This window comes from Crocodylus porosus, unplaced genomic scaffold (assembly GCF_001723895.1).
Source record: "Crocodylus porosus isolate Cpor-Errol unplaced genomic scaffold, CroPor_comp1, whole genome shotgun sequence".
Classification (NCBI taxonomy): domain Eukaryota; kingdom Metazoa; phylum Chordata; order Crocodylia; family Crocodylidae; genus Crocodylus; species Crocodylus porosus.
Genome location: NW_017728886.1, coordinates 62,355,351 through 62,368,609, shown reverse-complemented (window position 1 = coordinate 62,368,609; position 13,259 = coordinate 62,355,351). Strand labels below are relative to the sequence as shown.

The 13,259-nt window shown below is 42.8% G+C and overlaps 1 protein-coding gene across 3 annotated transcripts in view; it reads left to right on the top strand.

Moving 5' to 3' along the window:
- COLQ (collagen like tail subunit of asymmetric acetylcholinesterase) overlaps positions 1–13,259 on the top strand; it is an 82,673-nt gene that overhangs the window by 54,372 nt on the left and 15,042 nt on the right. For all 3 annotated transcript variants that reach the window (XR_002101197.1, XM_019535458.1, XM_019535451.1), the window contains 4 exons: positions 159–194; positions 1,168–1,248; positions 9,488–9,584; positions 10,951–11,090. Coding sequence is in view for 2 of the 3 variants with exons in the window: in XM_019535458.1 (XP_019391003.1) it covers positions 159–194; positions 1,168–1,248; positions 9,488–9,584; positions 10,951–11,090 (354 nt within the window). In the remaining variant the exon portion in view is untranslated. The remainder of the gene's footprint in view (positions 1–158; positions 195–1,167; positions 1,249–9,487; positions 9,585–10,950; positions 11,091–13,259) is intronic.

The window sequence follows — 13,259 nt, the reverse complement described above, 5'->3', positions numbered from 1 at the left end:
ATAGTGAAACTGGTCCTGTATAAATTGCTTGGATGCTTTTGCTCAGTAAAAGAAAGCACTATATTTACTGGCTTAGATCACTTCAGAACCAGAACTAATACTGCTCTCTCTTAGATCACTTAACATGGTTTTGATTACTTTTGTCATTCATGTTTCAGGGTGACATGGGCTTCCCTGGGATGCTGGGGCAGAAAGTAAGTAAGCACGCTATAGCGTCTCCTCAGAAATGTGATCAAGCATCAACATAGGTTCAGTGAATGTTTTCAAAAACATCTTTTTCCTAGAAATCTGTTTCTTCGTTACAGAGGGACAAAGAATTGAGAGATTAATTTTAATCAGGTGACCAATATTTGGCATACATTGGACCAAATCCTGCAGCCTCTCCAGCTTTGGTGAAGACTTCAGGTTTTGAATCAGTAGAGTTTTCTGGTGTTGCTTTTGTTTTGGTAGTTTTTCTTTTCAGGTATATTTGCTTGCTCAGATTCATGCCCCACTTTAATATTTTGGATTCCTGTTTGCAAGTTCATTAACATTTCTGTTACACAGCAGGGCTAAACCCAGCCAGTTTTGATACCTCTGTTAATCGTTAACTAGACAAACATTTATCCTCTGGATTTCTACATTGTTTTATAGGCAGAATCCTTAAATGAAGGCTGATATATATGACATAATCACATCCTGCCTGGGAAACCAGGTTAAGAAAACGTTGGTTGCTTCTGAGAGGGCTAACAGAGTTGGTCACCTTTCTTGTTGATGGAGGTGTTATTACATGTGGCTCCTTGCAGCAAATATGAAGAGTTCCTATGGGGCAGAGAGATGATTGTTAGTTGTACTGTCTGGAAAACCCTGAGACTGATAGCCTACTTTTAAATTCCTCACCTGGCTTCTTCTTTCCACAAAGGACCTTGCAGAGAACTTTTGTATTAAAAAAATAAGACAATTTATTTCTTAAATATTTTCTTAGATGTGTAGTTATAATCTTGCACTAGACACATATTTTACAATAGCAATGGAATTATCTTAGGACAGAGTTGTGTCAACTTTCATAGACAGTAATAGCATTAATCAGCCCTGCTGTGTAGTAGATGCATGTGTAGGTGCCTGTCTGATTGAATGCATTGTTTCTGTAGTTAAGTCCTACTTCCTTTCCCTTCTGCTTTTGCCCAGGGAGAAATGGGTCCAAAGGGAGAGTGTGGTACTCCAGGGCACAGAGGACCTATTGGAAGGCCAGGAAAAAGAGGCAAACAGGTAGGACCCCAATGCTTTCTCTTTCCTAGTTTTCTGTGATTGATGTGATTGCAATGAATTTGATGTCACACTGCCAAAGCCACTGACTCTGCTTGCACCTGTGAGGTTTCTGTCCAGGCAGGACTGCTCACCATCGAGGCTTCCACCCAGGTCCAGGTTTGGCGCTGTGGAGACTGTGACTTGCAGGTTCCTTCCTGTGATGGCCAGGTCAGAGAGTGCCTGCTATGCAAATGGTGCCTCGTGGTGGTGTCTCACAGGGAACAGGCAAGAGAACTACAGGAGGAGGTGGTGAGACTCCGAAGCATCCTCTGCCATGAGGCATTCATTGTGGAGTTTCATTGCTGGAGGGGACCTCCAGGACCGTGGAGAAAGAAATGCCAGATGCAGCACTAAAGAAGAGAGAGGATGTAGACACCCAAGAGGTTCTGGATGCTTATCTTGCTGGGATCCTTTGACCCTAGCTGACTTCCAAGGGGCTGGACCCAATGATTTTAGGAGGTTCCTTCCAGGTCTAATGTCTATGAAATCTATTCAATCTATGAGCTGGAAAAAATGGAAGCTGGAGGCTTGTGACTTCTGGCAGCAAGCAGAGATCTTCACCCCCACCTTAAGTGGCTCGTCTGGAGAACAGATATGCAGCCCTAGCAGCCGAGAGAGAGGAGCATGGTCCATTGGTGGAGGAAGACAGGCCAGACTTCATCAAGGTGGGAAGGATCAAGATGACTGCCACAAAAAAGAAGTGACGAGTGCTGGTGGTTGGAGACTCCCTTCTGCAGGGGACTGAGGGAGCCATCTCCATCTGCTGACCTGATACATTGTCTTGGGAGGTCTTCTGCTTGTCTGGAGCCCAGATCTGAGAGGTCATAGAGGAATTACTGAGTCTCCTCCAGCCCTCTGACTACTACCCCATGATGCTAATCCATGTGGGCACCAATGATACTGCCAGGGGAGACCCTGAGCACATCAAAAGTGACTACAGTGCTCTGAGTGCAAGGGTGGTGGGCCTTGGGGCTCAGGTTGTGTTCTTGTCGATCCTTCCAGTCAAGGGAAAGGGCCTGGGCAGGAGCAGGTGGATCCTGCAGATCAACACCTCTGTGCAGGTGGTGTCACCAGCAGTGCTTTGACTTCTTTGATCATGGATGTTCTTCGAAGAAGAAGGATTCCTTTCCAGGTCAAAGAAGAATATAAGAACATTGCTTGGGCATGCAGGGTTGAAGTCAGGAAGGTTAAAGCGTAATTGGAGTTTCATCTAGTAAAGGATATGAAGGGTAACAAAAAGGGTTTCTACAAGTATGTTGGTAGCAAGAGGGGGATCAGGGAAACTGTGGGTCCCCTGCAAAATGGAGGAGGCAACCTTGTGACAGAGGATGCAGAAAAGGCTGAAGTGCTCAATGACTTTTTTGCCTTGGAGTTCATGGGGAAGGTCAGCTCCCAGACTACTGCACAGGGCAGCACAGTTTGGAGAGAAGGTGAGCAGACCTCAGTAGTAAAAGAACAGGTTAGGGACTACCTAGAAAAACTGGATCTGTACAAGTCCATGGGATGCATCCAAGGGTACTGAGGGAGTTGACTGAGGTGATTGTAGAGTCATTGACCTTCATCTTTGAAAATTCATGACAATTAGAAGAGATCCTGGATGATTAGAAAAGGGCACAGTGCTCATATTTAAGGAGAAAAAGGAGTATCCAGGGAACTACAGATCAGTCAGCCTCACATCAGTCCCTGGAAAAATCATGGAGCAGGTCCTCAGGGAATCCATTTCTAAGCACTTGGAGGAGAAGAAGGTGATTAGGAATAGTCAGCATGGATTCACCAGGGGCAAGTCATGCCTGACCAACCTGATTGCCTTTTATGACAAGATGACTGGCTCTGTGGATTCAGGGAGACTGGTGGATGTGGTGTACACGTTTCCCTCGCTTTAGGTGGGTTTTGTATGTGCAAATTCACTCTTATGCTGAGCCTTTTTATACCAAAAATTCATTATATGTGAGGTAAATTCACTTTTATGCAATCAGTGTGGTGGAAGCCTGCAGTCAGCTGCTTTGTGCAGTGCATTATGGGAGTGACATGGACCAAAATATAGTCTCCTGTGTGGATCTGTGCTCCTTGCTCGTTGTCTGCAACACACATTTCTGTAGTTGCCATCCCCATTATGGTAACATTCACCACCACCCTGTGCTTCTGTGTACTGTCTGCTGTTGTTGAGTACCAAAATTGTCTTGTAAAAGTGGTAGAAATAGGTCTGGGGGCCGGTACAGTCGAGGTCTTGGAAGTTTCCCTATTTGTTATATTGTAAAGTAAGGCGCCCTTTACGTGAATTCGAGTTATGTGCTGTTTTTCAGGAACGTATGTACAGCATAAAGCAAGGGAAACCTGTACCTTGATTTTAACAAGGCTTTTGATACAGTCTCCTTCAGCATCATTGCAGGCAAGCTAAGGAAGTACAGGCCAGATGAATGGACTGTAAGAAAACTGGCTGGAGCATCAGGCTCAGAGAGCAGTAAAGGGAATCAATAGCTCAATGTCTAGTTGGCAGCTGGTATCAAGTGAAGTGTCTCAGGGGTTGGTCCTGGGGCCAGTTTTGTTCAATGTCTTCATCAATGACCTGGAAGATGGAATAGTGTGCACCCTCAGCAAGTTTTCTGATGACACCAAGCTGGAGGGAGTAGTAGATATGCTGGAGGGTAGGGCTAGGATTCAGAGTGACTTAGACAAATTGGACAATTGGGCCAAAAGGAATCTCATGAGGTGCAACAAGGACAAGTGCAAAGTCCTGCACTTAGGATGGAACAATCCCATGCTGGTGGCCAGGCTGGGGGCTGACTGGCTGGGCAGCAGCTCTGCAGAAAAGGACCTGAATTTGAGCCAGCAGTGTGCCCTTGTTGCCAAGAAGGCAAATGGCATCCTTGACTGTATTGATAGGTGTGTTGTCAGTAGATCAAGGGAAGTGATTCTTCCCCTCTATTTAGCACTGGTGAGGCCACATCTAGAGTACTGTGTTCAGTTTTGGGCCCCTCACTACAGAAGGGATGTGGACAAATTGGAGACAGTCCAGCGGAGGGCAATGAAAACAGTTCAGGGGCTGGGGGACACGACTTATGAGGAAAGACTGAGGGAATTGAGTTTATTTGGCTAGAGAAGAGGAGACTGAAAAGAGACTTAATAGCAGCCTTCAACTACCTGAATGGGGTTTGAAAGAGGATGGAGCCAGAGTGTTCTCAGTAGTGGCAGATGACAGAACAAGGAGCAATGGTCTCAAGTTGCAGCAAGGGAAGTTTAGGTTAGATATAAGGAGGAATTTTCTCACTAGGAGGGTAGTAAAACCCTGGAACAGGTTACCCAGAGAGGTGGTCGAAGCTCCATCCTTGGAGGTTTTCAAAACCCAGCTAGACAAAGCTTTGGCTGGGATGATCTAGTTGTGGATGGTCCTGCTCTGAGCAGAGGGTTGGACTAGATCACCTCGTGAGGTCCCTTTCAAACCTAATTTTCTGTGACTCTATGATTCTAATTCTGTGTCTTTGCATTCCTCTGTATTGAGTTGATTCTTTCAGCTTTGCATACATGGAAATGGAATGATTTTGAATATATGTAGGTATGTGTGGGTTTGCAGACTATATCATTTGAGTGCTCAAAGCATATATACATTCAGTATTCAGATCTCAGGCTGCATAGCATTGAAATGCACCATGTATAACACCCACCTTTTTTTCAAAAATCAGTTGCTGGAAATTGGACTGTGCATTATATGCATGAAATATAGTAAGAGAAGTGTCTGCTGGTTACCAGGGGAACTAAAAGTAAGGTCTGTACACAATGCAGAGGGCACAGAACAATGAACAGGCTTGGCTCCTTAGCTGCTGCTACTTAGTTACTTAGTACAGAAAAAGATCTTTTTTCTTCCTTCTGCTTAAAAACAAGGGCTGTCTGCAGATGTTAAAAAAACCTACAAAAAACCCACTTACTGGAAGCAGCAGCGCATTACTAAAACCCGGCTCTGTAGCATCTGTAAAGATAGGTGCTTCAGCGTGGCTTTTTGGTGCTTTCAGCTAAAGCTGATTCAATCAGCTAATAAATAAAAGTGCCCAAAAAGCCCCACTAAAGCGCCTGATCTTACAAATGTTGGGCAAGCCGGGTTGAAGTAATGTGCTGCCTCTTTTGGGCATGTGTGGGTCTTGGCATAGGAACATGCCCAGTTTAAAATAAAGCACCTTTTTTTTTTTAAAGCCTGCAAGCATCCAAAGTGAATATTTTATCCTGAAGCATATTGTGTGAGGAAAAATATCATATGTGTTCCTAGACTGGTAATACATTGTTTGAGCAGAACTTCCGAGAGGGCTTTGGTTTCCCCTCTTAGCCAGCGGGAGCCTGGCGAAAGGGCATGCAGCTCTCACTTGGCGAGTGCCACTCTTTTGTTATAATTGTTAATTCCATGTCAGAGCTGGCAGCAAGGAGGCCCCTATGATTACTCCACAACCAATTCAAGGCTGACAGAGTTGCTTTAGTTCAGGCCATGTCCCAAAGCATTGGCAGCAATAGTGTTTTTGCAAAACCTTTGTGGATCCCTGGTTCTGATGCTGACTTAGGGGGAATGATTGCTGCTCCGATTTGTAGCCATCTGACTCACTAGTTAAAGTGGCTGTTATGCCAGCTGTGGCTATACAGCGTGATGATAGATGTCAGGGTTGCCCTGAAGATGAACAGGAGTGGGAAGCAGAGGACCAGATGTTAGCGACTACTATGATCTCCTTCCAGGCTCTATAGCTGATGATGGGGAACACTAGCCATGTTCCCCATTACATTTTTTGTGACTAGTGCTGCGAGGAGAGGTAGTGTTAGATTCTTCAGGGCAAGAGAATGAGCAACTGGAAGGGTAAATCAGGCTCTAGCATCTGGTCCTCTGCATCCCACTCCTGTGCATCTTCAGGGCATTCCTGACATCCATCATCAGTTCATTTTCTGTGGTGTGGTCATTTTCTATCCCATTTTCTCCTTGAGGAAACATCTAGGAAGGCAGCAGGGCCAAGACTCCATTTTTAATCTTGATACACCTTTCTCTTCATCCCTTTGAAGCACTGCTGCTTGGATTAAGTTCACTGGGACTGTAAACAGTGGGTAATACTAAATGGCAGTGTTTTGGCTCGGGGATGAGTCTGGCATAGTACTTGAAGGAGTTGCATGAGGCAGCTTTGTATAGTGACACTATAGTAGGGTGGAGACCGAACATATGAATAAATTATGTCCATGTTACAGCTCTTGCCAAAATAATTCTAACAACTAAAAACAAAGAATCACAAACTCGGATATATGTGCAGGCAAAAGATCAAATGCATACATGGGAAAAGATACAACAGGCAAACAGTTAGGAAGGGGTAGAAACCTAGAAAGCAATGATGCTGAAAGAATAGGGGGGCTCTGGGTCATGGACGTAGAGGTGCCACCTCAGGAAACAGAGAGGTGATAATCCCTGACAATATGGGTCTGGCAAGGTTACCCCATGCAGAATGTCGCTCTCAGCTCCAGGCACCACAGGCCAGAAATACATTGACAGATTGGAGGAGTTCAGGGAAGTGCACAAAAAACTGATGTGGGGCTGAAGGAGTTGACTCATGAGATAAAATTAAATACTGGTCTGCTTGACTCATGAGTGCTAAGAGTCATATCTCCTCAACTCAGCAAGAATTGCTTGTATGCATTGGAAAAATAGCTTCCTTCAACTTTAATGGATTTGATTATCGCATTCTGCAATCTGTTTTCTGTCTGTGCCACATTTTAAGCACAAAGTATGCATCCGCTACCATTTTAGACTGATACTGCAATATGATCCTTGTGAACAGACCCTTATGCCCACACTGAGCCCCAGATGAGTTTGCCCATACTGAGACACACTTATGCCCACACTGAGCCCCAGATGAGTTTAAACCAAATCTCTCACTTCCTGGGAAAATGCTGTAATCACAACTACAGTGTGGGGTTTTTTTCCTCCAGTGGCAATTCTCAAGTGACTTGAAGGTGGGAGATGAAGGCTGCTGTCTTGAGGTCAGTGCTGCTGTCAGTTTGTTGTCCTGGTTCAGGTAGGCACTTTTCGTTGATCCACTCTCTGGATCCCAGTGAAATGGAAGTGCCTCCCTGCTCTGTGTCTAGCATCTATAGACAACAATTAGGGGTGTAGATAAACCTCTTGACCCAACAACCCGACAGGGTAGTCGCAGGCACCTCTCTACTAATCTCCCTATTCACTCTGTCAAATAGGCAGGTAGGCAGGGCACCTACATTTTAAGCAAATACCTAATCAGAAGTATTAAAGGTCATTTGGGATCCAATCCTAAATGGCAGTTTGAACTCTAACCCTTTGAACCTAGGTTTGTAAATTGGGTTTCTGTTTTTATTTGATCAATAGGCTATTACTTTTTATTGATTTATTTTTTGCTGCTCTGGATGTTACAAACAGGACTGTTAAATGGGAAATCTAAAATACTGTATTTAAAAGGCTGTTTGTTAAACAGAGACGTTTTCACCTCCATGGAGCCATTTCCTGTCTCCAGCTCCAGCTGACATCCCGGTATAGAATAGCAGCTAAATTAAGAAGGTGTTACTTCCACTTCCATTCTGAGATCAGACTGGATTATCTCGTTGACTTCTTCAACTCTCCACTGAGTCTCCAGGGCAAATCCATTCTGAAAGTAGAGGTAGACAATGAAACTCAAGTCCCAGCCTCACAGCTCCCAAATTGAGATAAAAGGCCTGTTCCTCAAGCTTTGTAGCCTGGAAATTGACATTAAGTAGCCAGTTTAGGATTGCGATGTTGACAAGGAGGAATGTCTTACATCAGCCACGAGTAGATAATATTACTCAGAAAAAAGCTTTTCTAGAAAGGTTGGTGCCTGCTGCTGGGAAGGGTAAATATTGTTTAGGGAATATCCTTTGCAAGTGCAGGAGAAAGGGGCCAAAGCAAAAGACATTGTAATGAGAATGTTTGATCCATCTGACTCATGCTGCAGAATGCCAGGTGATCACTCACACCACACATTACACAAGGAAATCAAGCAATTCTCAAGGATTCATACTGTAACATTGAATTTCCCCTGCTGGGCTTTCATTTGTGTAGGAAAGGGAAGTCTCCCACACAGTTTCTTGGGTGCTCCCACACTTCTGATTCTGGTGTTGTTCTTTCGTACACTTGTGCTATAATGTGAGTAATTATTGACCCAAATTATGGATATTCACATGGATGCATTGGTGATACAGAACTTACTTTACAGGAGTTAAGAAGGTAAAGTATTAAAAGTAATTCTTCAGGGTTCCTGGCTACAAATAACCAGGCTCAGTTGACATAGCGCAATTGACATTTAAAGCTATTTGCAGAATACAGCATATTATGTAACACACAATTATTTTAGTATATGTAACTATGTCAGCTCTTCATTACCCTGAAACTAGACATACAGCGGTTCAGCATTTTCCCTTGCATGCATGTTACCCTAGAGTTGCACCATCCTTGTGGAATTCACCGCCTTTGGGATTAAAAGCAAGTGGTTATAATGTAATCTACCATGCTAAATTGTGTGTTTTCTTGCATCAAGGTCAAATCACTTGCATCTGATACAACATTAACATTCTGAATTAATTTGATAAACTGTTTTGAGAGAGAAAAAAATCTAAACCTCTGGTACTTTATGAAAAAAGATAAATACATACTGTAGTTATAAATAAGTTCCATCATATCAGATTCTAGGACATTTCTAGTAGAATCTAGTACCCCTAAACAATTTGTTTTTTATCTATTTTTTTATCTGTAATTTCTCTTTATTTTTGGAATGGGGAGCAACAACTTCTAGGGGTGACTTGTGTCTTTATGATAGTGATAGCTAATACTGACTAAAGGCAGTAAGAACAAATAGGCAGATGCCATGCAGCCTGTGGGTCAAATTTTCAACAGTGCCTGAGTGAAAGTCAAAGATGTGGCTTTCACTTTACAGGGAGCAGACCTACTAAGAAAGTTGGAACCATTTTTGTGTTTTAGTTCAAAGCAGAATCCCAATTTAGATCCAAACCCATTTTCTTGCCCTCGTGTCTCCATGCATGGTGCCTATGTATAAAATATATATGTTCTCACTGGTGAATGCTTATTTGGGCAGGGGGAGTGGAGAAGGGATAGATTGCCATTTTTTAAATGCAGGTGGGACTAACTTGCTCTGTCATTCATAGTTTAACAAATTAATGGCCCCTTTTTCTATGATAGGGAGAAAAGGGAGACACTGGACCCACTGGAATGATGGGTCCACCTGGCAGGCCTGGTCCTTCAGGTCAGCCTGGTCCACCAGGATCATCAGTGTCAGGTAAGAAGGACCACTCATCTCTCACCTCACCCCTTACTTGTCCTATCTACTATAACCCCGTTAAATAGATATCACTAGAGAAAATTCCATGAAGTTTGGTTTGTTTACCCAGTAGATCCTGTGGGAGAGTAGAAGACTTCCTTTATGGGCATGCTATTCCATAATTGTTTGTTATTGGGGTTTTGTACCATCCTCCATTCATTATGGTTGATAATTTTAAACAAAATAAGATTATGTCATTATAAAGTTCGTTGAAGACCCTGGTTAATTGTGCACATGGACTTGAGGAAGAGGAAGAGCTGCATGGGAGCCTGGGAGGATTTATAGAGTTGTCATGACTGGAGCCCTCTTCCTCTCTGTCTCCTCAGTGTTTGGGCTTACAGTGCCAGATTGCTTTTCCTAGCCAGCTGGTATAGGCTTGCCCTGCACCACTCTGTAAATAACAAAACAAAACAGATACTTGTTGCTACAATAAGATCTGATGGGAGGAGGGGTAATCTATGTAGGAAAAGAGGAGTGAAAAAAGTCCCCTCTCTCTGTCTCTGGGCATGCTGCAGATAGATGCCTCTGTATGTGGTGCAGAGATAAAAGGCTAAGGTCTGGGGAGTTCTTTGTTGCTGAAAACTGTAAATCAGGAACACAAATGCATACAAGCCCTAGGCAAGGAAGCAAGCTAACCCATGTGGCAATATGAGAGCTGTAATACAAAGAGGCGCTAGTACATATTACCAATCAGTGTTTTTCCCCTCTTAAATGTATGATGGAAGCATAAAAAGGCCAAAAATTTAACAAAAGCAAAAGCCAGCTGGAAACCAGTAACAACTGGGGAAAGCTGTTCAGCTTCCTTTTTTCATGTTTCCCATTGTCTCCTTTTGCCTAATTCAGTGGGCATGGATCTTTGGAGCCTTGGAAGCAGTCTCCTTTGAGCTGATAGCTATTATTTGGGATATCGCCCAAGATGAAACCTCCCAGGATAGATTCAGCTGGAAATTAGTAAACTGCAGAGATGTCTTCACCTGCTGGAAAAGCAAACGGGAGCTTGAGCTTTCTTTTTAAAGGGTCATCTGTGTCCATAGAAAAAATATATCTCAGTTTTGCTAATACCAAACCAGCCATTTGAGTTCCTAAATGCCCATTCTGTAATGACATCATTGCATGTACTGTTAAGGCATGCATCCTTAAACTGCAAAATAACGAGTTCCCTCAATACCCAGGAAACTGTCGGGGAGGTAAGGACATGCAGCAGCTGATGGCACACGGATGTATTTTTGAGTGACTCAACATTCAGCTTTTCCCCCTCTGAGGCTATGTTTGCATTTTGTACAGTAAATATGTAACAAAGAAAGCCTCATATTTTGCTTCCTAGGACAATTAGCAATAGGACCAAAAGGGGAAAGAGGACTTCCAGGGCCTCCAGGGAGATGTCTTTGCAAACCCCCAGAAAATGTGAACATCCCACCATATGAGGAATCCATGTTTGGACACAATTATGCAAAAGTCCCTGCGGTAAGTCATCTTGTTAGGAAGTGAAGTAAATTATATTTAAACATCTTTTAAGAGACACTGAGCACGTCTACATGAGCACTACTGCACAGCCCTTACTGCGCATTTATTTAGTACTTGTATAGGATAATATAATAGTTGTATAGTAAGCAAGTACTCAATAGATGCACACTAACCAGAGTTACTGTGCAGTAGTACCAGCTAATGTTTTTTAGGTGATGCTACTGTGCAGTAACCTAATGGCACTGCGCAGTAGCATATTAGCACTGTCCATGCTGTGATGTGCTACTGTGAAGTATTTTTGACTACTGCTCAGTCAGTGTCTTGTGTTGATGCACCCACTGTGTTGGATAAACTTCTGGATCTAAAGGGGAGCTTGTCTGAATATGATAAGTATGCTTCAAAACTTTCTTCCTTATATACAAAACCTTGAAAGTCAGCCTATGGGAGGGGCTTATGTCTTACAACAAGCTCCAAGCTTTATGCTGTGTACAGAAATTAATTTTTAGTGGAAAAAAATTATTCCAGTAGTAAAGTAGCCCAGGAGCCAAACTGTACAGATGTTCCTCTAGCCCCATGGCTGGAGAGTCTCACAGGGTTATTTTTCTCCGGGAGTGGTCATATTTACCCTGGGAGAAAAAGCCTGACCATATATATCCTTTTGGTTTCTACCAGGAGGACAGTGATTCTTGTGATACAAAGTGAATATCTGTACCTTGGCTTGGTGTGAGTGGATGGCATTGTTAACAACTGGTTGCTGCATGATCACAATCGAGATTGTACAGCTGCTGGCAGCAACTGCTTTTTTCACATCCCTATCCCCGAGTCAGCACCCAGAACAGTTGCCCCATTCGCCTGCCTTAGTTATGCCACTGAAGGAAAGTTATATGGCAAAGTGTTGAATAACAGTGAATAAATAAGGAAAGTGGGCATCTCTGTTGACCCTGAAATGTATTAGCCCTATTACACATAAATCTGTTCCACAGGAAAAACCATAGTGTGGAGGAGAGGAGAGTGTTGAAAAGAGCACAAGTTATACTCTTATAATATTGTGCTTTAATAGTGGATTACTGAACCCAGTCTTTTATTTGATGAAGAATTATAGATGCTGCAAACCTGGTTAGTTTTATTTTGCTTTTCTGTTCACCTATTTTTAATTATAAATGATTTTCTTTTGAACTCAGACCAAAGAGCCAGTCTCACCTCAACAGCTCACTTAAATACTATAACTGTGCTGATGCACAAGGAGCAAAAGGATGTAATTCTCTCATCCAGGCTATGCAACCACTTGCAACAGTCTATGTATTGTTTGACACTTGAGATTAACATATGCTAATTGGTGCATAGATATCTCCAATGCAAAAGTCGCTGTCTTATTCAAGTGGGCATGGATCAAGTGGGCTCTGTCAAAATCAACAAACTTAAAGAAGACAGACAGCTTGGGAAGCCATTTAAATTCATGACATTATCTCCTAATAAAACAGGGTTGTTGCTCCCTCCTTGGCAATTCCACTTACTTACTCCATTTATCTTTAGTGTTAGGAGTTCAAGTTTAAGCCTGGAATTGCATTTGTCTTTCACAAAGTCATCTTTGATTAGCACTGCAAGCTTTTTCATACACTTAAAGGCTGAGATAGTTGCCTACAGAACAGAAAAGGAGCGAGTGCTTAGTGCCTTGTTTGATGTGAGTTATAATTGCAAATTAGCTGAATGGGAGGCCAACAAGCTCTGAATAATTTAGAGAACACCTAGTACCACTTTGAACTAAATAGGCCTTCCACTGCATGCTCCCAGTACCCCTGTGCTTTCCCCAGTTGTTAATCTCTCTGTTGGCTTTGTGTAGAATAACACCCGAGCTCAGTTTCATTTAATTAATCAATGCTCAAACTAGCTCTCAGTAATTGCAGTTCATTCCAGGTTTTACATCTATTGTTGATGGTCTAGATATCTAGTTGTTAAGAAGATAAAACTTAAACTGTTTTCAAGTGAAGTTGCAGCATTTTTACCCAGGAATGCTCTGGGACTGCAGAATCAACTCTTGGTGGAAGACTGAGATACAAAATGTCTTTGCCTTGTTCCATTTGGATTGAAGGCATTATTACTCAGTATGTGATTTTGTTAGGGCTGCGGGGACAGCATGATGTTATGTAAAAATAAATCAGCCCAGATTTT